General features: G+C 47.1%; 1 protein-coding gene across 5 annotated transcripts in view; it reads left to right on the top strand.

The window, feature by feature from the left end:
- Window positions 1-23,864, top strand: part of HEPH (hephaestin) — a 30,367-nt gene extending 6,503 nt beyond the window's left edge. Inside the window, exons 3-19 of one of the 5 annotated variants that reach the window (XM_050310386.1) lie at window positions 184-363; window positions 689-943; window positions 1,495-1,663; window positions 2,856-2,995; window positions 3,843-3,974; window positions 4,140-4,351; window positions 5,730-5,880; window positions 6,194-6,406; window positions 6,737-6,947; window positions 7,203-7,342; window positions 8,142-8,273; window positions 9,199-9,305; window positions 10,052-10,277; window positions 12,291-12,430; window positions 12,803-12,965; window positions 13,703-13,735; window positions 14,477-23,864. In XM_050310386.1, coding sequence (XP_050166343.1) covers window positions 184-363; window positions 689-943; window positions 1,495-1,663; window positions 2,856-2,995; window positions 3,843-3,974; window positions 4,140-4,351; window positions 5,730-5,880; window positions 6,194-6,406; window positions 6,737-6,947; window positions 7,203-7,342; window positions 8,142-8,273; window positions 9,199-9,305; window positions 10,052-10,277; window positions 12,291-12,430; window positions 12,803-12,965; window positions 13,703-13,735; window positions 14,477-14,715 — 2,843 coding nt within the window. In that variant the 3' untranslated portion in view covers window positions 14,716-23,864. Of the gene's footprint in view, window positions 1-183; window positions 364-688; window positions 944-1,494; window positions 1,664-2,855; window positions 2,996-3,842; window positions 3,975-4,139; window positions 4,352-5,729; window positions 5,881-6,193; window positions 6,407-6,736; window positions 6,948-7,202; window positions 7,343-8,141; window positions 8,274-9,198; window positions 9,306-10,051; window positions 10,278-11,910; window positions 12,016-12,290; window positions 12,431-12,802; window positions 12,966-13,702; window positions 13,736-14,476 lie in introns of those variants that run through there. The other 4 variants (XM_050310384.1, XM_050310383.1, XM_050310388.1 and 1 more) reach the window with 4 other exon arrangements.
- The last annotated feature ends 2,514 nt before the right edge of the window (window positions 23,865-26,378 follow it).

Here is a 26,378-nt window from a genome sequence, read left to right as displayed (position 1 = left end):
AGAACCGTATTGGCAGGAATATATTGGAAAAGGGTGAGCTCACTGCTCTGCGGTGAGCTGGGAGGATGGTGGGAAAGCATCTTTCTCCAGTTCATGTGACAAATGTGTCTCTGCTATTGCTATTTTAATCTCTTGCTTGATGTATGATTTTTCTGCATTCATTCCTCTCTCCTTTTCCCTCAGGAATACTGACAGGCAGCTCTCAAAGACGCCAGGATGTGGATGTTGATTTCTTTCTGATGTTCAGTGTGGTGGATGAGAACCTAAGCTGGTACCTGGATGAGAACATAGCATCATTTTGCAGAAATCCTGGCTCTGTAGACAAGGAAGATGAGGAATTCAAGGAGAGCAACAAAATGCATGGTCAGTGTCAGCTTTGTGAGGCCACTGACTCTGCCAAGACACTCAAGGGTGTCAGTGCTCTGGGATCACATGCTGAGCAAATAATGTCACAGGGTGGGGCAACAACTCCAGAAAAAGGAAGTGTTGTTTTGCTTTAATCTTTGACGAGTGAGCTTTTATACCCTTTGTTTTAGGAATGAGCTGGGGAGCTAGGCTCTCCAAAACAGAAGAGGAGGATGAGTTCTGGTTAGGTGCATCCTCCCATCATGTCTGTGCTGTAACCTGCTAGTAGGAGCTTTGAAGGCCCCTTTTCTGCTCTCTGATTCTGGCTTGCTTGGTTTTCCAGCTATTAATGGTTATGTGTTTGGCAACCTCCCTGAGCTGACGATGTGTGCTGGGGATGATGTTTCATGGCACCTCTTTGGGATGGGAAATGAAATTGATGTTCATACAGCCTACTTCCATGGAGCAACACTCAATATCCGAGGCCATAGGACAGATGTGGCCAGCCTCTTCCCAGCCACTTTTGTTACAGCAGATATGATCCCCAGTGACCCTGGGAGATGGCTGCTGAGCTGCCAGGTCAATGATCACGTACAAGGTAAGGCAGAAGGTAGAATATGACCTGGACTCTGCGTCTTCCATTTTTTCTGTCAGTGTGGTCGTGTGATATACAGTGTAGTCGGAAACAGTGCCTTGGGTATGAAAAACAACTCCAGATGAATGGGTGATTCCTTGTCTTGGATAAATTGGAGTGGGTTGATTATTAATGTGCAGGGCAGCCTTGGTGAGGGTGATTTGTACCAGAGTATGATGTTCCACTTTAGGTACAGCTGAAGCTGAGATGAGGCAGACAGTGTTTTGAGAGCTCTGCTCCCTATAAGGGGTGCTTGCATGGTAGAGCTGAGGACAGCAGAAGGCTCCAGTCACTCTCTATCTATACTTCATAGCATCCAATACCTAAGGTTGGAAGCTCTGCTCACTGACAAACTCCTTGCTGTGGGAACTACCTACTTGCCTTCTCCCATCCACGTGCCTTTTGGAACAGCAGAGGGAAGGTGTCCAGTTGGTGGTGGGAAGGTGAGACTGTGTCCATTGCCCACTGGACTGGCCGAGGGGGCTAAGTGTGCATGTCCTCCATGTCTTGGACAGCTGGAATGGCAGCACTGTATGAAGTCCGGCCCTGTTCTCGGCAAGCTCTGGCATCCACCCTGGAAGGGAGAGTTCGGAAGTACTACATAGCTGCCAAGGAAGTGCAGTGGGACTACGGACCCTCAGGGCGTGATCAGAGCAGTGGGAAGCAGCTGACTGAGGCAGGCAGGTAAGTGAGATGCTGGTGGGCTTGGGCAGTGTCTGGGGGCTCTGGCCTGTGTCAGGAAGGCTGTTCAGGAAAATGTGGAATTTTTTTCTTTTCATGCCTGCTATTCACATGAAGTACATTTCCTGAAGGCAGATCACTGTCTGGAAAGGAAGGCTGCTGTAGGCAGACGGCACTGAGCAGTACAGGTACCTCAGGCCTTCCCGTGGGAGTGCTGTGTGGCACAGCTGTACCCACAGGCAGCAGGAGTCCTAGCAGATGTGCAACATGAGCTGTCATGTTTGTCTCTGGGCTTCATTTTTGCTTACTGTGCCTGACCTAGGAACAGATCTTTGTATTTAAGGAATGGTTTAAAAAGCCCCTGATGGCATCTGACACAGGTGGCAGAGCTGGCCTGTGGATGGGCCTTAGGGTGGCCTTGTTGCAGGAAGCAATTTCTAGAAAATCAAATGCAGGGACCTGGGTGGCAGCCCTCTATTCTGTGACCAAGTGGCTGTGATAGCAGTTGGTGAGAGGTTTCCCCTTCGGGCTTTGGCTAATTGAAACAGAAATGCCTCTGCCTCCCCTCCCTTCCCTGGGAAGCTGCTGGAGAGGATATACCTCATTCAGACGGAGAAGGAGAAATGCAGAGCAGTTAATTATTTACCCGGTGCCATGCAGCAACTTTGCAGACCTTAGAACTGAAAGCTCTTTAGACCTGTGAACTGACATTGTAACTGTGCTGCCTCTCCTGCAAGGCTACGTCTGTGTTTGGCGAGGGTGGTGGCAGAGGAAATAAATCTTTTTACAGCTGTTTATTTTAGCTATGATTGTGACTGTCCCCTGGGCTGTCCATGACCTCTGAAGAGCTTGGTGTTCTTGCACTGCCTTCCCACTGAGTCCTTTACGCATCTTGTGTAGAGGTGCTGATTACACCTGTGCTACCGAACCTGGCAGGTTCAGCTGGGAGAGGGCTGTCTGCCACAGGTGCTCTCTGAACATGCAAGTGGACAGGTCTGTAGGGGCAAAAAAGCTTTGAAGAGTCGAAGCTGTGCTGGTTCCAAACTAAAGGTGCTGTCCTTTTCTGAAATGCTGCTTGATTTGGAGATGCTGCTGGCCTTGCCAGAGGGAGGTGGAGGGGGAGCAGAGGAACATGACTGATTTTTTTTTTTTCTTTTTGCTATGAGATAACCTGACATTTGCTTTTTGCATTTAGCCCTGCTGAGCAGTATTTCAAGCGTAACCTCTACCGTATTGGGGGTGTCTACTGGAAGGCAAAGTATGTAGAGTACACTGATGAGAGCTTCCGTGAGGAAAAGCAGCAATCAGAAGAAGAGAAACACCTTGGAATACTCGGTGAGAATCATCCAGGAACACAAATCCTCTGTCAGTATTGGTGAGAAGGATGCTGATGCTGGGATTGCCAGTTAGCTGTACCTGCCCTCTTATTTTGAGGGGCACAGAGGTGCTTCACAACAGTCACATCAGAGCGAGTTGGACAGGCACAAGTGGGAGGTGATACTTCAGAGCTGATTCTTAAGGTATCTGAGGGACACAATGTAGTATTTGTGACTAAAGCTAAACAGATCACAGCAGTAATTCCTGGTTAACATGTTTTTGACTGAGTCCCTTCAAGGCCTGCTGCAAACCCCATGTTCTCACAGAGACCTCTCCTGAATGGTGCTCTCTGTCATAGCTAAGTGTGCACACAGAGGCAGCCTGGCTCCTCAGCCCCTTCTGTGGCCTTGGGATGCTCTGTGGACCCAGGCAGGTCAGGGGCTGTTGGGGACAGGCATGGTAAAGATTTGGTGTTCCTGGCTGGCTGGCTGGGGCAGGGGCTCACAGACTGTGGTCACCTTGGAGCATCCCACATCTCTGAGGCACGTGTGTTGGGAGGCTGAGGGAGCCTTGTGTAGTGGGAGAGAGACATGGACCTTTCCCGAAGGCATTCCCACACATCTGGCTGTTCTGTTACTCCCCGTGTGAAGGCCTGACACCTCTGAGTTCTCTCACAGACCCAGAGTGCTTTCAGATGATCCTTACCAGTCCCTGCTCCCTCTGAGCTCCCTTCAGCAGCCAGGGCACCCGCCACCTTTCCTTGTTAACCCCTGCAGCCTGGGGGAAGGTGCCCTGGCTGCTTTGTTTTGCCTGGTGGCCTGGGGAGGTGCTCTGTTGATGATCTGTTCTCTCTGCTATTCTCTAGGTCCAGTGATCAAAGCTGAAGTTGGAGACACCATCCTGGTGACGTTTTTTAACAAAGCTTCCTGGCCTTTCAGCATCCAGCCACACGGAGTGTCCTATGGAAAGGCGTGGGAAGGGATGTGGTACCATGACGGTTGGTGGATCCCTTTTCTTGAGTACACCCACTTCACCCTTAAGAGGTGCTGGGTGTTTTGGTGACGTGAACAAAGTAAAGCCTGCTATGAATGTATCTGGTGAGAAGGTGTAACTGAGGTTTTGCAGGGACCTCAGGAATAATCCTGTAATCCCTGTTTTAAAGGCCTGTCTCAGAATGGGATGTCTGTGCCTCCACTGCACAACTTCACATACCGCTGGACTGTGCCGAGGCACGTGGGGCCCACGTCCAGTGACCCTCCCTGCCTCACCTGGATGTACAGCTCAGCTGTGAACCCTATCAAAGACCCCAGCTCGGGCTTAGTGGGGCCTCTGCTCATCTGCCAGCCAGGCACTTTGGATAACAACAACAAACAGGTAAAGAGGTTTACCTGCCCTGCTCTTACCAGATTCTTTGCCTTCATGTAGAGAAAGAAAGTGTCAGCAAAACACTACAGAGCATAATGAAAACAAATATGCAGTAGTGTGAGTCCAGGAGAGTCAAATCAAAGCCATGAGTCAGGTTAACACTGGGACAGCTGGTGCCCAGGTCTAGCCTGGGAAAGGCCAGTAGTGTTATGGGCTTCCAAGGGATGTTTGTTTTCAAGCAGAGCTGACCCCAAAAATCATATGAAAATCCATGTCAGTCTTTATGCTTTTGATGAAGGAGAGGTGATATCTGAAGGGCAAACAGAGCTTCCTCTTGGAATTTCACTCAGGGATAATCTATTACTGGAAATCATTCTGGGGAAGACAGTAAATTGATATCTGGGGGAGGTGCCAGACAGATGGCAAGAGATAGCCTTGTTGTGAAAGAAGCAGGTGGTAGATAAACCAGCACTGCTGTCCTGTGGCACTGGGGAGTGGGGAGGGGTCTGAGGACAGCTGCCCCCAGGGCCTCCCTGGGGAAGTTCACATTCAGTGGTGGCACCATGTGACTAAATTAGGAGTGCAGAAGAGGTCAGCACACTACCCAGGGTGGAATGTGGATCTGCTGGGCAGGGAGATTGGGAATATGCACAGCCCATGTGGGCAGGTATTGGAAGGGTGTAAGCAAAACAGGGATGGACCCGTTTGTAAAGGTAGGACAGAGAAAAATCACCTGGCATGGCATTTCTGGCTCCACAATCTTAGGCAACTCTTTAATGAATGCTTAATTGTGGAAGGTGCATGGCCACTCCCCTGCACCTGTGTGCTGCAGTCTGGGAATTGCTCACCTTCTTGGCAGGCCAGCTGCCTTGGTACTGCTGGGAACAGTGACAATAGAGGAAGAGTCTGGACATCACCAGGATGTTCTTTTAGTGAGGAAACACCATATTTTGCAGTGCATTTTGTAGGAGAATTAACACTTGCAAGGATTTAGGGTAATTAAAAAAAGCCCTAATTCCAGCCTGTGGTAGGAGGCAGGAGGGGTGGGGTGTGTTCATCGGCCGGCCTTGTGTCTGGGCTCTGGTCTCAGGCCTGGTTTGCACTGACACCTAAATATATGGGTGAGGGGGGAAGCGGGCAATGACTTCATGCCCTTGGCTGAGTTTTGATCAGTTTATTCATATGAGGTATCATGGAAAATGCAAAAGTGGTGCTTTTTGTGAAATAAAAGAGGAACGTTCAACATGAATAAAGGGACAGAGTCCTGGCCCTCAGTGAGCCAGGTTTAAAGGTAAAGGGGAACACAAGAGCCTGGCAAAACAGATTTAACTCTAAGGGTAGTTAATTTGTGTGTTTTAAAAATTAACAGCCATCATTGTAATTATAGAAAGGGATCGACAGAGAATTTTACCTTCTCTTCAGTGTGTTTGATGAGAACCTCAGCTGGTATTTAAATGCCAACATAAAGTACTACTTGAGAATGGAAGAGACATCTGTAAAGAAGGATGATGGCTTCAAGGAATCCAACAGGATGCATGGTATGGTTGGATGCTGCTCTGTGGCATTGCAAGGAATGAACTTGCAAAGCATGGCGTGGTGCTCACCTAAAGGCTGAACTGGGGGCTGGAGGGGCTGTGTGGTGTTGGCCTGGAATGAAACCAGCCTGGAGGCAGCAGGTGGGATGTGGACAAGCAGCACAGCTGCTTGGGGAAGCATGTTTTGAGTGTATTCAGGGGTGAATTGCAAATAAACTACCCTTTCTTCCCGTGCCAGACCTGTTCCGTGTATGCACAAAATTAATCTCCTGGCTGATGCCTGCCTTCAGAGAGTTAATTGCTTTCTCCTTTGCAGCCATCAATGGACTTATGTTTGGTAACTTGCCTGGGCTGGATGTGTGTGATGGAGACAAAGTGTCCTGGCACCTCCTGGGCTTGGGCAGCGAAGCAGATGTACATGGAGCTGTGTTTGAGGGAAACACCCTGCAGATGAACGGCATGCGGAGAGATTCAGCCAATCTGTTCCCCCACACATTTGCTACTGCCTTCATGCAACCAGATAACAGTGGTGAGTGCCCACACAGCTGCCTGGGCAGATGGAAGAGTCTCCCATTATGGTATTTGCTCCTGTGGCAGATTCTCTAGCAGAGTGTGAACTCTTATAGGGTGAGCTGTGCTTCATGTGATTATTGTGTAACAAAGCTTCCTGAGACAATTTTTGTGTAGAACTTTGTTGTGCCGTTTCTTCAATGACTCCTTTTAACCTTGGCCTGTGGCAACCAAGCTGCCCAAACACCACACAGATATACTCAGCGCATACTGACACTGGCTGGCAAAGCAGCTGTTTCCTGGAGTCTTTAAAATCAACTGATTTCTTTGCTCGTCCTGCCTCCCTCAGGGACTTTTGAGATCTACTGCCAGACGAGCAATCACTACCAGTCTGGGATGAGGGAACAGTATGTTGTTTCCAAGTGTGGAAAGAGGGACCCTGCTCCTTCCCATCGGTACACGGGAGTGCGGACGTATTACATCGCGGCCGAGGAGGTGGTGTGGGACTACGTGCCTGACCGGAGCTGGGAGAGGGAACGGCACAACCACTCTGCAGAGAGGTAGAGCCCACCTTCTGGGGAAACCTGTGGCAGTATCCCAGTAGACCCTGATGGAGCCTGTTGGGTGTCTTGGCCAACTTGTGACCTGTGCTGGTGGTGCTGCTGATGTAGCGCAGCCCTCCAAGTCATTGCGCTTTCCATTGCAGCCAAAGCTGGCTCTGGGAAATCCCTTCAGCTTGTGGACCCCCTGCCACAGCTTAGTTGCTTACTCCCTGTGAGGTTTTTTGTATTCAGCACTTGTTCTGCATTTCTCAGCTATGCCGACGTGTTTCTGAGCAACGAGAACGGACTGCTCGGCTCCAGGTACAAGAAAGCAGTTTACAGGGAGTACACGGATGGCACTTTCCAGACCCCCAAAGCCAGGATAAATGGTGACGAACACCTAGGGATTCTGGGTAAGGATGTGTGTAGAGGGTACACCTTCTGCTCACACAGCAATGGTACTGGGGCTCTAGGGCCGCAGTGGCTTAGGGCAGTAACGTGAGGGCCCACTGAGTATCTAGGCATCTGCTGTGTATGCAAGTGAGGAGAAATTGGGACTGTTTCCTACCCATGTCTGACAGCTTTGCAGACAAAAGTTAGAAGAGTCCTAAGCACAGCTTGTAGGAAAGCCTGGGCTCTTCTGCCTACCTTTGCACCAGCATTCTGTCATGGCTCAGGCAAAGCTGCATTTCTCTGACTGGGGAACAGAGTGGAGGAGCAGTGACTAACTGAAGTCTGTGTAGACCCAGTTCTGTTTTTTCTGTGTTACAAACCTGTGCAAGGCTGTAAGTGGTGGCAGGGCAGCCAGGCTGAGGCAGCAGTTGCCACTGAAAATAGGCTGCAAATCAAGCAGTGTCTGACTTGTGACATTGTCAGGCCAAGTTGAATATTACCACATTTTTTGAAATAGACAGCAAGGGATGATCAACATTTTGTGACATTTAGCACAACAGTATTCAGAAATCAAGCCTTAGTTGTGCTGGGCCCAGTTAAGATGTGTAACCACCTTCATTGCCCTCACTGTGAAAGTCAGTCCAGTTTCCTAAGACTTGGCTTGGGACTGACATCCAATTCTCTTTTTGGGAGGTAGGGAAACATCATAAATATTATAAGGGTATATCTCCAGGGAGATGTTGAGAGAGAGGTGGGAGTATCCCAGGAGATGTGCTGGTGGATTTTGCTGGTCTCAGCGTACATTCTTCCTGTCTCAAGGTCCTTTTCTGTGGGCGGAAGTGGGCGAGATTCTCAACGTGGTGTTCAAGAACAACGCCTCGCGGCCCTACTCTGTGCACGCACACGGGGTGCTGGAGCGGCACACAGGGCAGCCGCAAGTGGCAAACCCCGGTAGGTCCCTGTCTCCAGTTTTTCTCTGTGGGCTGGCACTGCTGATTTTAGCCCAGAGCCTGACTGGCTTCCTTAAGCAGCCTCAGATGTCCTGATTTTCTTATGATAGAGAATTGGAACTGAACAGTAACTGGTCTTTCAGGTCCAGCATGGTTTTGGTGATACCATTTGTGTGGGAATGACAGCCTTGGGAGTTCACATTTTGCTCAGACTTCTAGGACAGGTGTATGACAGAGTTCTATGTGCAGTTTTATTCCCCCACACTGAGTGTGGTCTGTCTGGGGGAAGGGGAGGGTGATGGCAGGTAACAACTTAGCCAGTCCTTAGTAGCCATGGCATGGTGGAAGCCTGCTCTTCTTTGGCAGATGTATGAGCACAATAGTATGAAATAGGAGAAATGCACAATTGCTTACCAGGATCAGACTGAAATTGCCACTTTGTTTCGTGATACAGATGCCAGTGGGTGTAATTTTTGATCCCCTCCAACTTGCCCAGGCTGTTCAAGCCCCAGCCAGGCTGTCAGCTGGGGCATGTCTTTCTGAAATGGATTGCTAATGTGCAAAAGAGTTATTTTAAAAACCAGTTTGAACAAGCATCATAAATACACTTCAAAAAGAGGAAAGATCACCTCAAGCCCCATCTGAGTGAAGAGAGGTGGAATTTCCATTCAGGTCCAGTCTCAAAGGCAGCAGATAAACTTGAGTTGTGCTGGTATCAGACAGTGTGTGCATCCCATGACCCCTCTGTCTTGCTGTGAGAGGGGAGCTTGTACTCTGCTTTCAGTGTTTGGGGAAGGAAGATGAAATTTCTGAAAAACGGAATTGAATTTGGACTATGGAGGCAGGATTTTCTTTTTCTATCTTACTTTGCTGTTGCTGGGTAAGTGGGTGTGTTAGAAGGTGTGATGTGCTGCTCTGTCCCTCAGGTGACATTGTTACATACCGGTGGGAAGTTCCTGAGAGATCTGGTCCAGGGCCAAATGATTCAGCCTGCGTTCCTTGGATCTACTACTCCACGGTGGACACAGTAAAGGTAAAATAGAATTAAGAGCCAGAAAAGCCCAATTAGACCAATTTTTTACCCCATCTAGAAAACAATGTGAGTTGGGTACAGTTTAGGGATTGGTGCAGCCAAGAGGTGGAACCACTTGGTGATACATCGAGTGTCCTCCTGGGAGACGAAATCTTCCAAATTTCTCCTGATGTTTGTCCTTATTTTTTCCTAACAAACCTTCATAAACAAATTCCACTGTCTCCTTGCCACTAACCTTCCTTCAGTTATTTGCAGGATATTAGAATATCTCCCTGTCAGTCATGGTTTCTATTGGTGAGAGCCCTAGGGCTGATCTAGAAAGGCAAAATTGTCCAGACTGAGGTCTTATGGATAAAGCAGGAAGATTTGATTGTTGTTAGAATTGATTGTCACAGTACTGATTTCACAGGAGAAAAAACCTGGAGGATCCTGCAATAAACCATCACATTCAACCCAGAAATAATGGCCTTTTTATCTCAAATTGCAGATGTTTTTGCAATCACAGAGCGGAGAATATCTTGATACCATTCATATTTATGACTTTCAGATTTACATTTGTAAGAGCATCTATGGTTCCTGTGCTTTGGTGGCTGATGCTCTCCGACAAGGCTACTTGCACGGCAGCACCAGGTTTTTTTAAGTGGGGTGATGCAGGAACAGAAAATGATTGTTGAAAGGCAAAGAACTGTGTACAAAAGAGGGTGAGAAGGTCCTTGCCTCAGAGATTTCTCCTTCCTTCTGATTAGGATATGTACAGTGGGCTGATCGGGCCCCTGAAGGTCTGCCGGAGAGGGGCCCTGCAGTCCGATGGGACCAGGAAGGATGTAAAGAGGGAGTTTGCTCTGCTGTTCCTGGTTTTTGATGAAAATCAGTCCTGGTACTTGGAGGAGAATGTGAAACGTTACAGTAAGGGAAATCATGAGGAAATCAGCCTGATGGATGAGAAATTTGTGGAAAGCAACAAAATGCACGGTAATGCCGGTCGGTGTTAACTCTGTAACCTCTCTAAATAGTCAGGCCACCCCAAAACCTAGGAGCCTGACTGTGATGGTTAGGACTTGGCTCCCTGCCAAATGCCCAAACCCTCAGCAGCAATTCCCCCCCTTTCTTCCCCCAGGGCAAAGAACTATGCAAAATTGAAGAACTCGAAATCAAGCTAGTTATATAACAATATATATTTTATGTATATTACAGTTATATACAGTTAAGATGCTATGTACACCGCAAAAGGAATCCAAACACCCCCTGAAGGGATAGGGAAAGGGGAAAAAGGGACAAAAGGGAACAAAAAGGGACACCGAGAACTAGTAAAATAACTAGTAAAACAAATCTCACCACGTCCCTTAGAAAAGCAGGATTGGCAGACACAGCCAGCACTCTGCTATCCTCCACATGGCAGGTCAGTGGATGCTGCAGGCCTCAGCCTTAGATAAGCGAGCCCAACGCAAGGACCCACTGTTCCCGAACCTCACCGGAAGAGAAGCGAGCGAAGGCCTCTCCTCCCTTCTTATTTATACTCTGATTTACGTAAAAATCTGCCCCTTCCTTGGTTACAAACTGGTCACCAGGGAAGGCCTAGATTAAAACCACCACACTGACTCTCGGTGAATGCCCTCATCTTTTTCCCTCATCAGTGGCACAAACAGAATTAAACTGTCTGTTCTCAATATAACAGCACATCTACAGCCCAAATCTTTGATCTGCAGTGAGGGCTGATGATTGTGGCTGTCTCTGTCAGGAGGAATACAACATCCAAGGCCAGAGAGGTTAATCTGTGATGTGTCTGAGTGACTCAGGAAAGGAAATAAAATCAAACATGAAATTAACTTGTCAGACTAATTTAATTCTGTTTGTCTCAGGGACCATCAGAATGTTAGTTTTCAAATTAATTTTCTGAGCTATGTGGCTGCAATACATGGCTCAGTTGTGTTAGCTAATTATCAAAAAGCTATTTCTACCGTGGCAGGATGAACATATTTTTCTAAATTAGCATGTTATTTATGTTAGTTAGGTTTTTTTCCGTATTGTATCTGGATCTATCTAAAATATTCTCAGCAAAACAAGTCCTTTAGCAACTGCGGAGATAAGAATAGTGAGGAGTTGCATTATGTGTGCTGGCGTTACTACTGGTTTTGTATGGCTGAGATAAATACTCTCCAAATACACGTGTCCCTGAAGGTGTAATTTTAACCCAGTATTACAGCTAGCAGAACCAGTAGGCTGAAGTTGGATGCTTATTTGAGGCTACACAAAGTGTCTGTGGGAGATCTGGGAGTAAAACCCTGGTGCTCTGCCCTTAGTTCCCATCTCTTTCCATCTTATTCCCTCTGTTGTCATCTGAGCATGAAAATGAAAGTCTGTGTGTGCCATGGCAGTCAGCTAACTCACTGTGTGGATCCCTTTCCTGCATGCACAGTCACAGCAGGATTCCTTCCAGCTGTGCTACTTGAGAGATAAAGTCCCGCCATGCAGGGATTTTACAAGTGGTTGGAATGTGACATGTGTGGCCAGGCTGAGGCACAGCACCACAGGGCTGCCTGCTGGCAGGACTTACCCCTTGAAGATGTTCACCAAGGAAAGTCCTCAGACATTTATGTGTATGTAGGTATATACATGTTTCTCCATCACTGGGCTAAGGAGGCTGTTTTTATGCATCTTGACTTCTAGAGGAAACCACTTCTGCTGGCTGACTGCAGGTTTACAGAAAGAGGTAGTTTTTGAGATTTATTTGAGCTGAGCTACAGCATGGCCTTGGGTGTGAGTCACTTTTCCTGGCTGTAAGCAGAGTGGAGAAGTAGCTGATCTGGGGAGAGATTGCCAAACTGTTGGGGGACTGTCATGTGGGGGAAACTAACTGCTGATGCACTGGTTGCTTTATGAGCTTTGTGGCCTGTAAATTGCCCTGCATGTTCTTCCTCTGAGGTGGTGCAGCACCTTTACCATTTCACTAACAGCCTTTTCCCCTCTGTGTTATTTACTGCACAGCAATCAATGGCAGGCTCTATGCCAACTTGCCTGGGCTGACCATGTACCAGGGAGAGCGGGTGAACTGGTACCTGCTGGGGATGGGTCAGGAGATTGATGTCCACACAGTCCATTTTCATGCTGAGACCTTCATATACAAGGTAAGAGTATCTGCTGACAGTAAAGCTGATATCAGCACTTTTGCTTGACTCTGGACTTGAATTTTTTTAAGGACTCCACAGCAGTTTCACCCAGCTAGGAAGGGGATGTGGTTTTACACATCTCAGTCTGACTCCCTGAACCTCTGCGATGTGCTGAGATGCCCAGCTTAATCCTTGCTAGGATTAGGCATTACCAGATTGTGTTTGCTTCCCCAGTTGCAACCCTGGAGCTGCTCTTTGAAAGCTTTTCTTTTTTTTTTTTTTTTTTTTTGAGCTTTAAAAAGCTGAGTTGGTCCTTAGTGACACTGGCAGAGTTTTCCTCCTGAGAAGATGCAGAGAGCACTGCAGCTAATGGCCTCTTTTCTCTGACAGAATGGCAAAAGCTATAGAGCAGATGTTGTAGATCTGTTCCCTGGGACCTTTGAAACGGTGGAGATGCTGGTTGGGAACCCTGGGACATGGCTGCTTCACTGTCATGTGTCTGACCATATCCATGCTGGGATGGAGATCCTCTTCACCGTCCTGCCTAGAGCAGGTAGGGAGCTTTCACTGTAACTGTAAAACATCCAGCAGCACTTTCTGCTACCACTGCAAAATTCTGCGTGTTTGCATCACACGTACAATGCCCTTACATTCCATAAGCAGCCAGGTAATGGAGCAGTTAATTACCTAAGTACGGTTAATTTAAGATGTTCCCTTTGGATATGTTAATACCTGGAGCTGGAGTTAATAACAAATTGTTTTCTGGATTTTACATTGCCTACGTCGTTACTGTGGCTTTGATTTTAGCTTGTATCAGAGATGCAATGTTCAGCCCTCAGCCAGTAATTTTTCTTAGAGCTGGAAGGTGCTCAGAGGTGAGTGATACTCAGTACTGGGTTTGACTGTGATGGAGTCCACACGGTGATGTGATTTTAGATTTGTTACCAATCTAAAGAGCTGTGAAGGCCCCAGTGGTTTGGCTATGGGTGACCAGTGCCTAGCCAGTGTTTCTGGCATAAAGCCAGGCCTTCTCTGTTTCTTCCTCAGCACTTTTCTTTCAAAAGCGGGGAAGGGTTGGGTTGTGTTGTGGAACGGGGGCTGCCTCTGAAGCAGGCGATACAAAAATGTTCTTGTCTTACGTGGAGAGGGAAAACACTGACAGGAGAAATGAAAACTTGCAAACCCTGGAAACCATGCTGCCTCTGAATCCAGTCCTCTCCAGATGTGCCCTGTTCTGAGCTCTGCCTGCTCAGCCCAACACCTTCTCACTCTCCTTTTGTTTCCTTTCAGAGTCAGAGCTGGAAGTTGTGAGCGTTACTGCAGGTACGGTGTGGATAGCACTGACAAACCCTGTCTGTGCAAGGGGGAGAGGGCAGATCCCTGAGCAGCACAGAGCTTTGTATCATGCAAGGAGGGGCAGGAACACACACAGCACCCACAGCCTCTCCTCTGCCAACCTGGCAGCACCTCAGCCCAAGGCCTGGCTGCGATGGATAGCAGGGAGAGCTCCAGACTGCTTTGTTTATCTGCCTGCCAAGTGTCTGTGTCCTGGGATAGAATTAAGGAAGTTGGGCTGGTTAGGCTTCTTTGTTTGTGTTAGGTGGAAAAGTTTGGAGACCTTGTACCCTGTTGTGCCTGCTATGTGTGGATTCAGCTTCAGAGGAGAGTGTGAGTTTAGGAACTGGCAGAGACTCAGAGGGTGCTGAAGGAGGGTGCCCGAGATGAGTTGTCCACCTGTCTTGGACTGTCAATGACTCTATGGTTTAGGGAAGTTTCACCATCACCACTACAAGCTGAAGGGATAGACTCAGCATGAAACAAGCACATTTGCCTTCTGCTCTGATATTCCCCTAAGAAAAGAGCCCAAGCTGGTGCCTGGGGTTTTTTGGGTGTTGTAAAGGACAGATGTGAGAAGACATTTGATTGAGGAGCACCAGCAGAAGATACAATCCCTTTGAAATTTTCTGTGGTAAAAGTCTGAGTAGTTTAGGGTGGTGGTTTATTTTCCTGATTTTTCATCTTTCTTCCAAACTCATTGATAATACCTTATTGTTTGTCTCTCAGGGTTGCCATGTGAGGATGAGTTCCAGAAGGTCATGCTTTTTGGATCTAAGGTGGCCCAAGGGCAGATAGAGGCCACAGTCATCGCTCTGGCTGTTGTGGGGGTCCTGCTGCTTCTGGTCGCCAGCATCCTCCTGGGAGCAGTCATCCATCTCGAGAGGCAAAAGAGGTTACGACGCAATCGGAGATCCATCCTGGATGATGGATTCAAACTCATGTCTCAAAAGAATTCAGGGCTCTAAAAGCCATGTACAAACTTTGGATCCTTGTCCACAGAAAAGATTTTGGGGCATCATTTCAATTGTGCACTGTACTTCTAGAAGCTGCGGAGGGGAAGCTGGAACCCTGACTTCTTCATATATCCTTCTCAGCCCTCTGTAAAGAAAATGTCTGTCCGTGAGAGATCCAAGAGATTTGAACTGACTGAAGACAAGTAATGAGTGAAAAAGGTCCTTCTTAAATACTCCTCTTCCCTCGAGAAAGAAGGGAGACGTTTTCTTCTCTCCAGAACAACTCCACTTGGTTTTTCCTTGCAGACTAGCTCAGGCCCCATTCCAGTCTTGCTCCATTGCCAAAACTGAGTTGGGAATTGTCTCCCAAAAAACTGTGAGCCATTAAAGTAATTAATGTCAAGGGGGAGGGAGATAATATTTTCAGTTTTGTGAATCAATTAAGAATACAGAAGAGAAATTGTTAACTTACAGTTGGATTGCTGTTTTTTGATGAGCAAGTAGGCCGACACAAATTCAGGGTAGTGCATGTCACAGTGAGTGCCCCATCAAGGACCATGACAAGAGCTGTGCCTCACTGTCAGCCTTGCTGTGACATGTCCTTCAGCCTCCCTGCAAGCCCCAGGCTGCCTTTGGATTGGGGTCAGGCACCTCCTACTCCCTGTTCTCTCTGCCACAGCTGCCTGCCAGGGGCCAGAGTGGGTGGTGGGACTAACCTCTGTGGCCCACCCCATGGGCTGTGGTAGTCATTCTCCAGTGGCAGCCATCCCCACGTATGTCACTGTCACCTCACCCTGTGGGCCAGGTACCAAGCAGTTCCCTATGAAATACCTGTCTTTGGCTCACCCCCAGGAATTCCCATTATCAAAATGGATGCAGGTTAGTGCTTACATATTTCTGTGCCTGGTTTTAAAGTGGAAAGAGCATAAAAAATCTATTCTGATCGGCTTTCACAGGCAATTAAAGCAGCTAAATGGCTGTAATGACAAGGGACTGCTGGTGGCTTTAGGTATAACAGCACCGTTTTCTTCAGAACAATAGTTATCACATATTTAATCATGTTCAATTCATATTGGGCCCCTGCATATTTCCAGCTGCTTTTTCCTTTGGCAGTGAGAACAAAGCTCATTAATTTCCTTTCATTACACTTCATTAAGCCTGGTGAGGGGCTGAATGGCTGTTGAACATCCATATTCAGAGCATTCTTTGCTCAGATTCAGGCCTGGTTTAGCTGCTGCTACAAAACAGAGCCCATCAGTCCATGGGGAATTTAGAAGCTATGGCATCAGAAATAAGAACCAAGAAGGAAGCCTTTCTTTTTATTTTTTTCACCATGAGCTTGTTAAAAATAGATCAAAAAGGTTTGGGGCCTGCACTGAGACAGAAGAGTGAGTGTAAATGTATTCCCTTGCTTCAGGGCAGCAGAATGGGGGAGTTGCCCTTCCTGAAGCCCATGCCCAGCCTGGGGTTTGGGTGCTGTCTCCAGGCAGGGTGGTAGCACAGGGCCAGGAGCTGCTGCTGCTGAGGACCACTCAGGCTGCACATGGGACATGTGTGAGTCACTGACTATTCTGGGATGTGAGAAGAGCAGGACTGGACATGTGATTATCATACAGCTATCATGAAATTAGCATTCATGGTGTTAAAAATCAAAGTCTGTCCTGGAAATCAATTTGTTTGTTAATTTGCTCCTATTTTGGGGAAAGTAAATCTGTTGCTCGGCAGGTGCTTTATAAATCTGGTATCCTTTGGTGTTCTTGAGAGACAGGCCTGATTTTACATCCTTTAGCTGTGGGAAGGATGGGTGAGATGAAACAGTCACCTATCCCTGAAGACCTCCAGGGAAAGAATAAAGGAGGAGTTCAGTCTGTTGGGAGCAAAAGAGAGCAGGTCTGGTCAAAGATCCTGCTGCGTAAGGAATAGACCAATGTGTGCCATGTGGTAGGCTCAGGAGAGAGAAATTCTCTCTTATTCATTTTCATCAAGTATAACAAAGAAATTATGTCTCTTTGTACAGAAGGATGTTGATACGGGAAGTTTTGCAGTCTGTCACTGTAAGGAGCTGACAGAAAACCCTGCCTGTAGGGCCTTGTCTAGTGGTAAGGGTGCGGCGCTGTCACCGCCGAGACCCGGGTTCGATTCCCGGTCAGGGCCACTCCCGGGCAGGTGGGGTTCGTTAGCCCTTAAAGGCAATCCACCTACGTCCTAAGGACCTCACTGCCACTGTCCAAGCTCGCTTGGCCCCGGCAGATGAACCTTAGAATTAAAGGGTGGGCTCAGTTCCGCGCACACTGTGTCTCACCTAAAAAATCCAATGCGCAGGCTGGAAGGTGTAAAGACCTTCCCCGGATCTTCGCTCGCGAAGACTGGCTATTATTAGGGCCTTCCTATCTGACCCTTATTTTTCATATTTAGGTGTTATTTTCTTCAAATGAAAGCTTTCCTTTTAGAAGCAATCAAAGAGCAGCCATCTTCTTTGGGTCAGGCTGACGTGCTTTGTGAGAAGCAAACAAGCAGAAAGCAAAGCTGAGGATGACAGTGAGCCTGGTGTGTCCCTCCTGCTGCTGGAGGCTGCCCTGGAACAGCAGTGGCCCTGTGTGGGAAGGAGGTCAGGTCACTGGTGAGAAAATTCTACTTCCCTTGTCATTGCCAAATACAGGAAGGTCCTAAACCAAACATAACATGCGGGAGAGGCCACTGGTGTGGGCCCTTTTGTAGTTCAGTCTCCTCAGTTTTGGTGTTTCCCCCCAGTCCTCTCGCAGATCTCTGGGTCATCGTGGCTGGGAGGCAGTGTGGTGAGTGATGTACAGCCAGATTTCAGTGGGCTTATCGAAACCAAGCCTCTTAAACAAGGCTGAGCATGAGGATTGTGATTAGTCCAGTTTACAGACTCTCAGTTTGTTAAACAACAAAAAAACCCAAAGTACGAGAGCATTTGAGTGTTGCATTTGACATTGTGATGTCAAACCTCTATGAAGACAGAAGTGATTTGTTCTGTTTCTGCTGAGCGAGCTCCTCACTGGCTCCTGGGTGTGTCACGGTGATATTGGCTGTGGCAAATGTGATCAGCTGAGTGTGGAGCACAGCATGGAGAGGCAGAATGTGAGAACTGACTGAGGGAAAGTCTGAGGGGTTTTGGAAGGAAGCAAGCTCCCAAAGGAGCCTTAGTCAGGAATGAGAATTGCAGTTTGTGTGCATGGCTGCTGCCCTGGTAGCATCAACCTCTTCTTTTAATTTGGGGTTTGAGGCTGATTGTCCCAGCCCAGTGCTGTGGGTTTCAGGCCCGGGTTAGCCCTCACTGATGCTCCTCACCAGCACCTAAGGCATGTTTTCATTGCTGTCAGAGCACTTAGCACAGACATCAGCACACCTTCCACGCCCTGTGTGTCAGCTCTGGGAACGTGGTGGCACAGAAAACAGGGAAAAAATTGTATTGTCCAAGATGCTGATTAGTAACAGATGGAGCAAGGTGGTGGCTAGAGATTTTCAGGGTTGCTTTTGCCTTCACTTGGCCTGCTTTTCTGTGGCAAAAACAACAAACAAAAAATCCAAACCAAATGGTTATACAGAAATAGTTTCTTTGATTTTTGTTTTACACACTTGCATATCATTTCAGTGCTCTTGAAAATTTGTCCAGCTGCTTATACCTACTAGTGCTTTGCCCTCCAGCAGTTCACCATGGGTTCCAGAAGTCCCTGCCCAGCACAGGTCAAGGCAGCACCATGGATAAGGGGAGAGAAAGGCATCCTTTGTGCAGGGCTGCTTGTTTTGCTTCAAGTTGACTCACACAAATGTTCCAATGACTCAAAAAGAGCTGATATTTGGTTATGGAGACATTCTGTGCTAGGTCTGAGGTTTAGCAATTTAGGTGCTGTTGTTGATAATAAAACCTTTGCACTAATAGCCACTTCCACTCATGGCTCTCAAGGTTTTGAGCATTATCCTGTTAAGTTGGCTGCTGAAGGGGTTTGTAAAACTGCCAAGCACAAAACCCTCTGCCCAGTCTGGGAGAAGTTTGGATGTAATCCAGGGCCTCTTTGCATCAGATTGACTATTAAATTAAAATTTTGCAATACCTTCTGGAGGTGAGATTTGTGTGCAAATCAGGTACACCCCGGTGTCCAGATGCATAAAACCTTTTTTGGCCAGTGTTATAGGTGCTGTTGTTTTGAGGGTATGAAAGGAGACAGCCTGTTCCCAAACAGCTTATTATTTTTGATCTTTCACAGGGCTAAATTCTGGGAAATTTTCAGAAAACACAAAACCTAAGAATGCCATCAATTTTAAAGGGATCAGGACTAGAGCTAAAGACAGGAATAGCAGTGTTCACCTCTAAGCTACTTTTGTAAAATTAGGTGCATTTCTCTGTGTTTTGGCTCAGTCCTTGGTCAGCGCCTTTGGAAGTGCTGGGATATTGTTTAGACTTGGGCTTCCAAATAGCTTTCAACTCAGCTGAGCTGGAGGAAAGCAGTATAAGACAGCAAGTACCTGAATCAAGTACCTGAATCGCCCTCCCCCAGGGGATCCTGCTCCCAGTCACCATGTCCTGGGTGCCCACATCAGCGGAGTGGGGAAAGTGATGCTCTCCCCCCACACACGTCCCATGGGTGCCCAGAGAAGCAGAGCAGGGCTGCTCCGGGTAGAGCCTTGTTCTTCCTAAACCCACCCAACTGTGCCAGGGCTGCCCCTTTTGCTGGCAGCCGTGTAATCACAGCTGTTTCTGGTCTAAACATTGCAGAGTTCCAGGTGCTCATTTTACAGAGAGCAATACTTAATTGGCAATTTCATGAAAGAAGCCTTGCTTGATAGCAAGCAGCTCCTCGAGCGCCCTGGCTGCAGGAAACCCTTTCAGAATAAATCACGTGATTCCTGTTTGTTTGGAAGAAAATTCTTCTATTTTCCATGAGCATGGAGAGGCTTGGAGCCTGAGAGCATCCCCGGAATTTGAGTAGCCTGTGACTGTGGCCAACTCTGCCCTTGTTTCTCCCGTGTTCCCCAGGGTACTGACTCTGGAGTGTAGTCAAACAAATAACTGAAAAGTGAATGGGGAGAAACATTTCTAACTTAGATGATTTGACTCCTCAAATTGCATCTTTCCCCCAGTTGATTTCTGGACAGCTTCAATTACAGCTGTGATCTGTTAATGACCAGAGGAGACATAAGCCCTCAGAGAAGCTGTCTGTGTGGTTAATGCCTGAGTCTGTCCAGCCTGAGGAGAAGGTCCTTAATTTAAGAAATGAGAAGCAGAAAAGAAAAAAATGTAGGAATTTGTAGTCTGTGTTGGAAACCTCTCACGTAGGAAACCTCCCATAGAATTTTGTATTTCTTTTCAAATTTTGACTGTTAGAAAACAGATAAGTCTCAAACTTTATTTCTTTCTCTTCCGTAGTTCTTTCAAGCATTTTTTCCAAGCTGAGAGCCTTATAAATTCCCAGACACAATTGTAGTCTTTGGAGGAAACTAGTTATGATGATGACTGCAGGCCTAGTGTTTCTTCATTGAGATTCATCACTATTAAAGAAATTGAAGACATTACCTTAAAAAAAAATGTGTTCTGGAGGCATGTGAGGTCTCATCAGTCTGCGTCATCAAGCAAAGCCTTTAGGATTAGAAGTTTGACTCAGGCAGTTTTTTCTTTCTGGATCACATGCTTCCCTGCACCAAGGGACTCCTGTTCTCAGTGATTCAGTCCTTTGGAATGGCTTTATCTGTCTTTTAGAACATTTTTCCCTTTATTGTTACAGTTGTTGCTTCCAGGATAGTGAATTGTTCAGCACTTACTAATGGGTCTGGCTGAATTGTGTTCCTTCAGTTTAACAGGGAACATGACAGGGATATTTTTCTTGTCCCTTGCTTATTTTAGCTGGGTGAGGTACAAGGCAGCCTCTTTGGGGGTTTTGACATTTCCCCCCCTTTCCCCCCACTCATTCTTGTTGATCATGTTGCAGAGAAATAAAGAAACATAAAGGCTCCCTCATTATCCTTTCACTGCCAAGTAACTTTTCTGGGATGCTTGTGTGATGGGGAGAAAACCCAGGGATTTGGGGGGTTTTTTCTCTGCTGGGGAGAAGACCAAATCATCCAAGAATGTGAATGTGGCATCTGGCATCTAAAGGAAATAGTAAATGTAAATGTTTTTTTCTCTTGCAAACCAGGAATTGTAATGAGTGCAGCTGGGGCTGTGGCAATGCTATAAGGAGAGAAAACAAAGCAGTGGCTAATTCTGCTTTTCCTGGAGCAGTTGGATAAAGGGCAGTTGAAAAGAGAGAAGGGACTGAATGCAAGAAATGTTTTTCATACTAGGAATGCAAACTAATACAAGCTGGAATAGTCATCAGTGTTTCCAAAACCTAGCCCCTGAAACACTGAAACATTTGAAGAAATGAAAAATTAAAAACAAAATCCCAGAATGAGTAAGAGGCACTGAAAGAGATTGAATACTTTAAAGGCAAGAGAATCCCAGTGGGAGATGCCTGGGCTGGCAGGGCTGTGGAGGGCACTGTGGAATAGGTGAGAGGTGATCTCTTGGGGTGAGCTGCTCCCAGAGCTGACCTCCCCACACCTGAGACAAGGCCAGTTTCTGCTTCTCACTGTCAATCTACTACCACTCTCTTCCCTGAAGGACATTCCCTCTGCACAGGGCCGTGTCACTCAGAGGCATTTGCCTCCTCCACCTCTGTACCAAGACCCCAAACTCAGTAACTGAAGTCTGAGTTGAGAGACTGAAACTGGAAATGTTGTTATTTTAGAGAAATATTTGCTTCTGAAGGAAAGCAATTTTTTTTAAATTATATTTTTAATTGAATGGGGTAAAATTGATTGTCCATAGCTAAAACATCAGATTGTTTTTGATTATGTTTATGTCCTGGTTTTCATTCAGATTTTCAGTGAAAAAACAGCATTTTTAGAACACAAATGCATTGTGCAGAACCCCACCTATTCTCCAATCACTCTCTGAAAAAGAAAGCTGTTTTTAACAGGCAGGTTTCATAACTGTGTTCAGGGCTGATGGCAAATCTCTCTTCAGTAGTGTTTCCTTTCAAATCATATTTTATCTTCTGTATCACTTCTTCAAGGACCAGGGCTCATAATTCCTCTTTGAACATTTGTAGCTGCTAGTAAAGGCCGACTGGGTTTTTTTTTGGCTGTTTTTCAGAAACTTCAAAGCAGTTTTTAGTCTACTCCATCCTCCCACAGCAGTTCCCTTCAAACTAAGGAAAAAAGACATGACAGAAGCTTCCACAGCAACTCCCCTCTCTCTACCAGTGTGACCTGGCTGCTGAACAGCCTGTCTGGCTTTTCCTTCTGGTATTGAATCATCTGGAAAACAAAAAAACCCCAACACGTTGCCTGAACCTGGCAGTGCTTGAATCCATCTCCTGATGAACCATGGCTGGTAGCTGCCATGTCACCACCTCTGTACATCCTGTCTCTGCTGTACCCATTGAGCCTCCTTTGCCAGGAGCCAATCTTCTGGATTAGCACATGTCAAATTCCATGTCCTGAACTGATAGAGAGTCCCTTGGTTTTACTTTACAGCCATTTATGGTCATAGGGAATAACATGAAATTTTAGAATGTAACTTTGTCCTTTCTCGCTGTTGGGAACGATGTGTCTCTACCTGCCTCGAGCACTTTGCTGTGAGTGACCTGCGTGTGCTAAGCTGGTCTCCACTGTGTGTCTGGCACATGGAATTACAAATAATTGCAGGTCCATTCGAGAAGTCATGGCAAACCTGTCAGGTACGTTGTACAGAGCTTCATAAAGGCAATGGCCTGACTCTTCCTCTGGCTCTGGGGCGTTCTCCCTTGCCAGATGAGGGACGCTCAGCTAACCCAGGCTGCTCTCTAGGAGAGGACATGATCCATAACAATACAGCATTTAGACCCAAGGTCATGCAGCTTCTCCCCCATGTTCCAGTTCACTGTGAATAATTTATGTCAGGCTTCACTGCAGAAAGGCTGGTCCATCGTATTCAGTCATTTCCAGCTCCTAACTCAACCATCAATGCCCTGGTATCCCACGTGTCTTCCATTGTCTGTCCCTTCCCTCTGTCTGCAGCTTGAGAATCCAATTACACTGCTTTCAGGAAAGCTCTGAGAATAAAAGCTCAAATACTCTTTCAAGGGGATGTAATTCAGTATCTGGCAGAGACAGTCTGTGCCCAGCACCTTCCTCCTATATTTTTTCCCCACAAAGAGGGATTTTATCTCTGTGAAAAAAACAAAAGCCATTGAGACTGGTAAATTTACCACATCAAGAGTGGTAAATTTTATGGCTTTGCCTAAAGGTCTGCCCTCAGTAGATGAAAACCTTTTGTAAAAACTGGGTTATATCTGCAGTGACTCTCACATATTGTGAGAGGAGTGTGAGAGGAAGCGCAGGGTTAGTAATGTGAGTGGGATGGAAGGACATGCAGGTGACCCTCGTGCTGCTGAATGGACCTCTCCCTCCACGGGAGCCAAACCTTGGCACACCTGCACAAAAAGGCATCACTTATAGTTGTGGTTTTGAATGTAGCACCTGTTTGAATTACAGAACTGCTTTTTTTAATGCATGGCTGGGGTATTCACTCCATTATCACCAAATCTGTTTTATTTATTAAGTCTTATTATCAGGTCCATGAAATGTCCTGCAAAACACCTGTGCCTATTCATCCCACCTTTTCTGAGTCAAAAAAGCAGGACTAGACATTGCAAATGAAGAGGAATACAGTGTCCTCAGTGCAGTCAAGCAAATATGAAAAGAGAGTTTCAGGATCATGGTTTCTGAGTATTGTTCAAACTCTTATTTCCAACACACTATTTGAGTAAAATAAAATCCCAGGGTTTGGCCTACAGCTCTTGTTTCTTTTATTTATCAAACCTGTATTTAAAACAGGAAAGTGTAAACTATGAATCTCTTGAGGGAAGAGGAATCTTTCAAGAAGCTGCCTGGTACAACAGGTGCATTGAATGAATTTTTCCTCATTTGGACTTGGCAATTTCAGCTGTTGAATTTTCTCCCTCTGGACAAGGTTCAGGCACTGAAACTTTCTGTCTGCTCCAGCTGCGTTCAGCTCTGAATGGCAGAGCAGAGACATTTTCTTTATCAAGCCAGAGATCTCCTTATGGCACCAGCAGACCTTGGTTTGGGCTTTGCCATGCTTCCCCCTGTCCACGACACAGCTCCGGCCAGGAGCACAGGGGATTCTCTTGGAGGCCGAGCACTTTCTCAGTGAGTGCTCTGGGGACCAACTCTGCATGTGCTGAGCCAGAAAAAGACACAGTGGGAGTAGCACTTTAGCAGCTCTCACCTTTCCCAATTATGTGGGAAGCCTGTGCTCAGCACCAGGAGTGAAGCTCCTGGAATGGAGATTATGACAAGAAGCCAGAAAAAAAATAGGACATTTGGAGTGCGATGGGAACTTCTACAATGGAAAAAGTTTTAACACAGTGGCCTTGTATTTACAGGATTTCTCTTGTGACCTCTTGTGAGATCTTTACATACCTCATAAATGTGAAATATCATAGAATATGTCAAGTTGGAAGCTACCCACAAGGATCACTGAGTCCAACTCTCAGCCCTGCACAGGACAAACCCAATAATCCCACCCTGTGCCTGAGAGTATCATCCAAATGCTTCTTGAGCTCTGTCAGCCTTGGGGCTGTGCCCACTGCCCTGGGCAGCCTGTTCAGTGCCAACCACCCTCTGGGGGAAGAACCTTTCCCTGAGATCCACCCTGAGCCTGCCCTGACACAGCTCCAGACATTCCCTGGGGGCTGTCCCTGGTCCCCCCAGAGCAGAGCTCAGTCCTGCCCCTCCTCTGCCCCTGCCCAGGAAGGTGTAACTGCAGTGAGGTCTCCCCTCAGTCTCCTCTGCTCCAGCTGAACACACCAAGTGCCCTCAGTGTCCTCACAGGGCTTCTCCTCAGGGTCCTTCATCATTCTCATTGCCCTCCCTTGGACATTCCAATGGCTCAATCTCTCCCTTCCATTGTGTCCCCCCAGACTGCCCCAATACTGCAGCTGAGGCCACCCCAGGGCAGAGCAGAGCAGGACAATCCCCTCCCTGGCCTGGCTGGCGATGCTGGGCCTGATGCCCCCAGGACAAGGTTGGCCCTCCTGGCTGCCAGGGCACTGCTGACTCAGGGCCAACTGACCACTGACAAGGACCCCCAGGGCCCTTTCCCAGCACTGCTTTCCAACCTCTCGTTCCCACTCTGTTGGTACATCCGGGATTGCCCCATCCCAGGGGCAGAATCTGCCCCTTTTTAAACTTCCTATGGTTGGTGATTCTCAGCCCTCTGATCTGTCCGGGTCTCTCTGCAGGGCCTCCCTGCCCTCAAGGGAGTCAACAGCTCCTCTGAGTTTTGTGTCATCTGCAGCCTTGCTCAGTGTCCTTTCCAGTCTGTGTCCAAATCATTGATGGAGATGTTAGAGAGTACAGGGCCCACGATGGAGCCCTGTGGATCCCCACTAGTGACAGCTTACAGTCTGATGTCACCCCAATCAGTGTCACCCTCTCTCCCCTACCCGAGAGCCAGTTGCTCACCCCCCACATGATGTGTTTATCCAGCTGTGGGATGGACAGTTTGTCCAGGAGGATCCTGGGAGAGACAGGATCGAAAGTTTTACTGAAATCCAAAAAGATCACATCAACTGGCTTCCCTTGGTCAACCAGGTGGGTCACCTTGTCATAGAAGGAAATCTGATTTGATATAAGAATCTGCAGGGACATGTGGGGGCAATTTTATTCAGCTTTCAAGCTCAGTACTCTAGTAATGAAAGCATTTTCTGAATGTCCTCATGGGAGCAGGCAAGGACAACATCTGAATGTGTGCACCCACTGAACCCATGGTAACAGCCTGGGGAAAACGGCTGCATTGCTATTATGATTTGCCTCATCATTAAATTCAGTCCAATAATGGAGATGAATCATATCTTTAGAAGTAATTTCTTTAAAATTAGCTTAAATTCAGGTGCAAAAGTGACCTTGACCCTGGATGCTTTTACATGTTCTACAATGACTGTGACTGCTGAATTATCTCTGTCAGGCAGGAAAAAGTCACTGCAGGGAAGTACAGGAAAGATACCATAAAGCTGCCAAGCCCAGGGACTTGTCCCCAACAGCCCTTTGGCCTGAACTGTGGCAATGACCTATGAAAATGCTTGAAAACTGGTGTTTTATTGTTTCCAATAATCTGAAATTTTATAGTACAGCTCTAATTTCTCTGGCCCTCATCCACACTAGTCTGTTGATGAGATAACATTAGATCACACTAAATCTGTTCAGAAGATGGATCTGCATCTCAACTGACATTTCAGCAATTTTGAAAGAGCACCAAAAAGGAAAATCTTTGTATGTTCTTTGTCTGCTAAAAGATCTGGGATGGAGAGAAAGAGCGATACTGTGAAATAGTAAAGATTCTTCACCCCATGTAGCTGTTGTGCTGGGTGCCCAGAAAGGAGAGAGCAGACAGGAGGGATCATGGCACATCTGCTCTCTGTCTGTGTTTTGCTGCTCTGTAGATCTGCACGTCAGACTCTGCTGTTGCCCACATGTGGGTTGTGATACACCTCAGGATAAACTGGGAAGAGATCTGCCATTGGCTCCTTCCCACACGGTGTGTCATCTGGCAGCTGTGTATATCACAGGGAACACAGCGACCACTCGGCTGCTGAGCAAAGCTGCTT

Source organism: Myiozetetes cayanensis, unplaced genomic scaffold (assembly GCF_022539395.1).
Source record: "Myiozetetes cayanensis isolate MyiCay16 unplaced genomic scaffold, myiCay2020 scf15, whole genome shotgun sequence".
Taxonomy (NCBI): Eukaryota; Metazoa; Chordata; class Aves; order Passeriformes; family Tyrannidae; genus Myiozetetes; species Myiozetetes cayanensis.
This window is presented reverse-complemented; position numbering and strand designations above follow the sequence as displayed.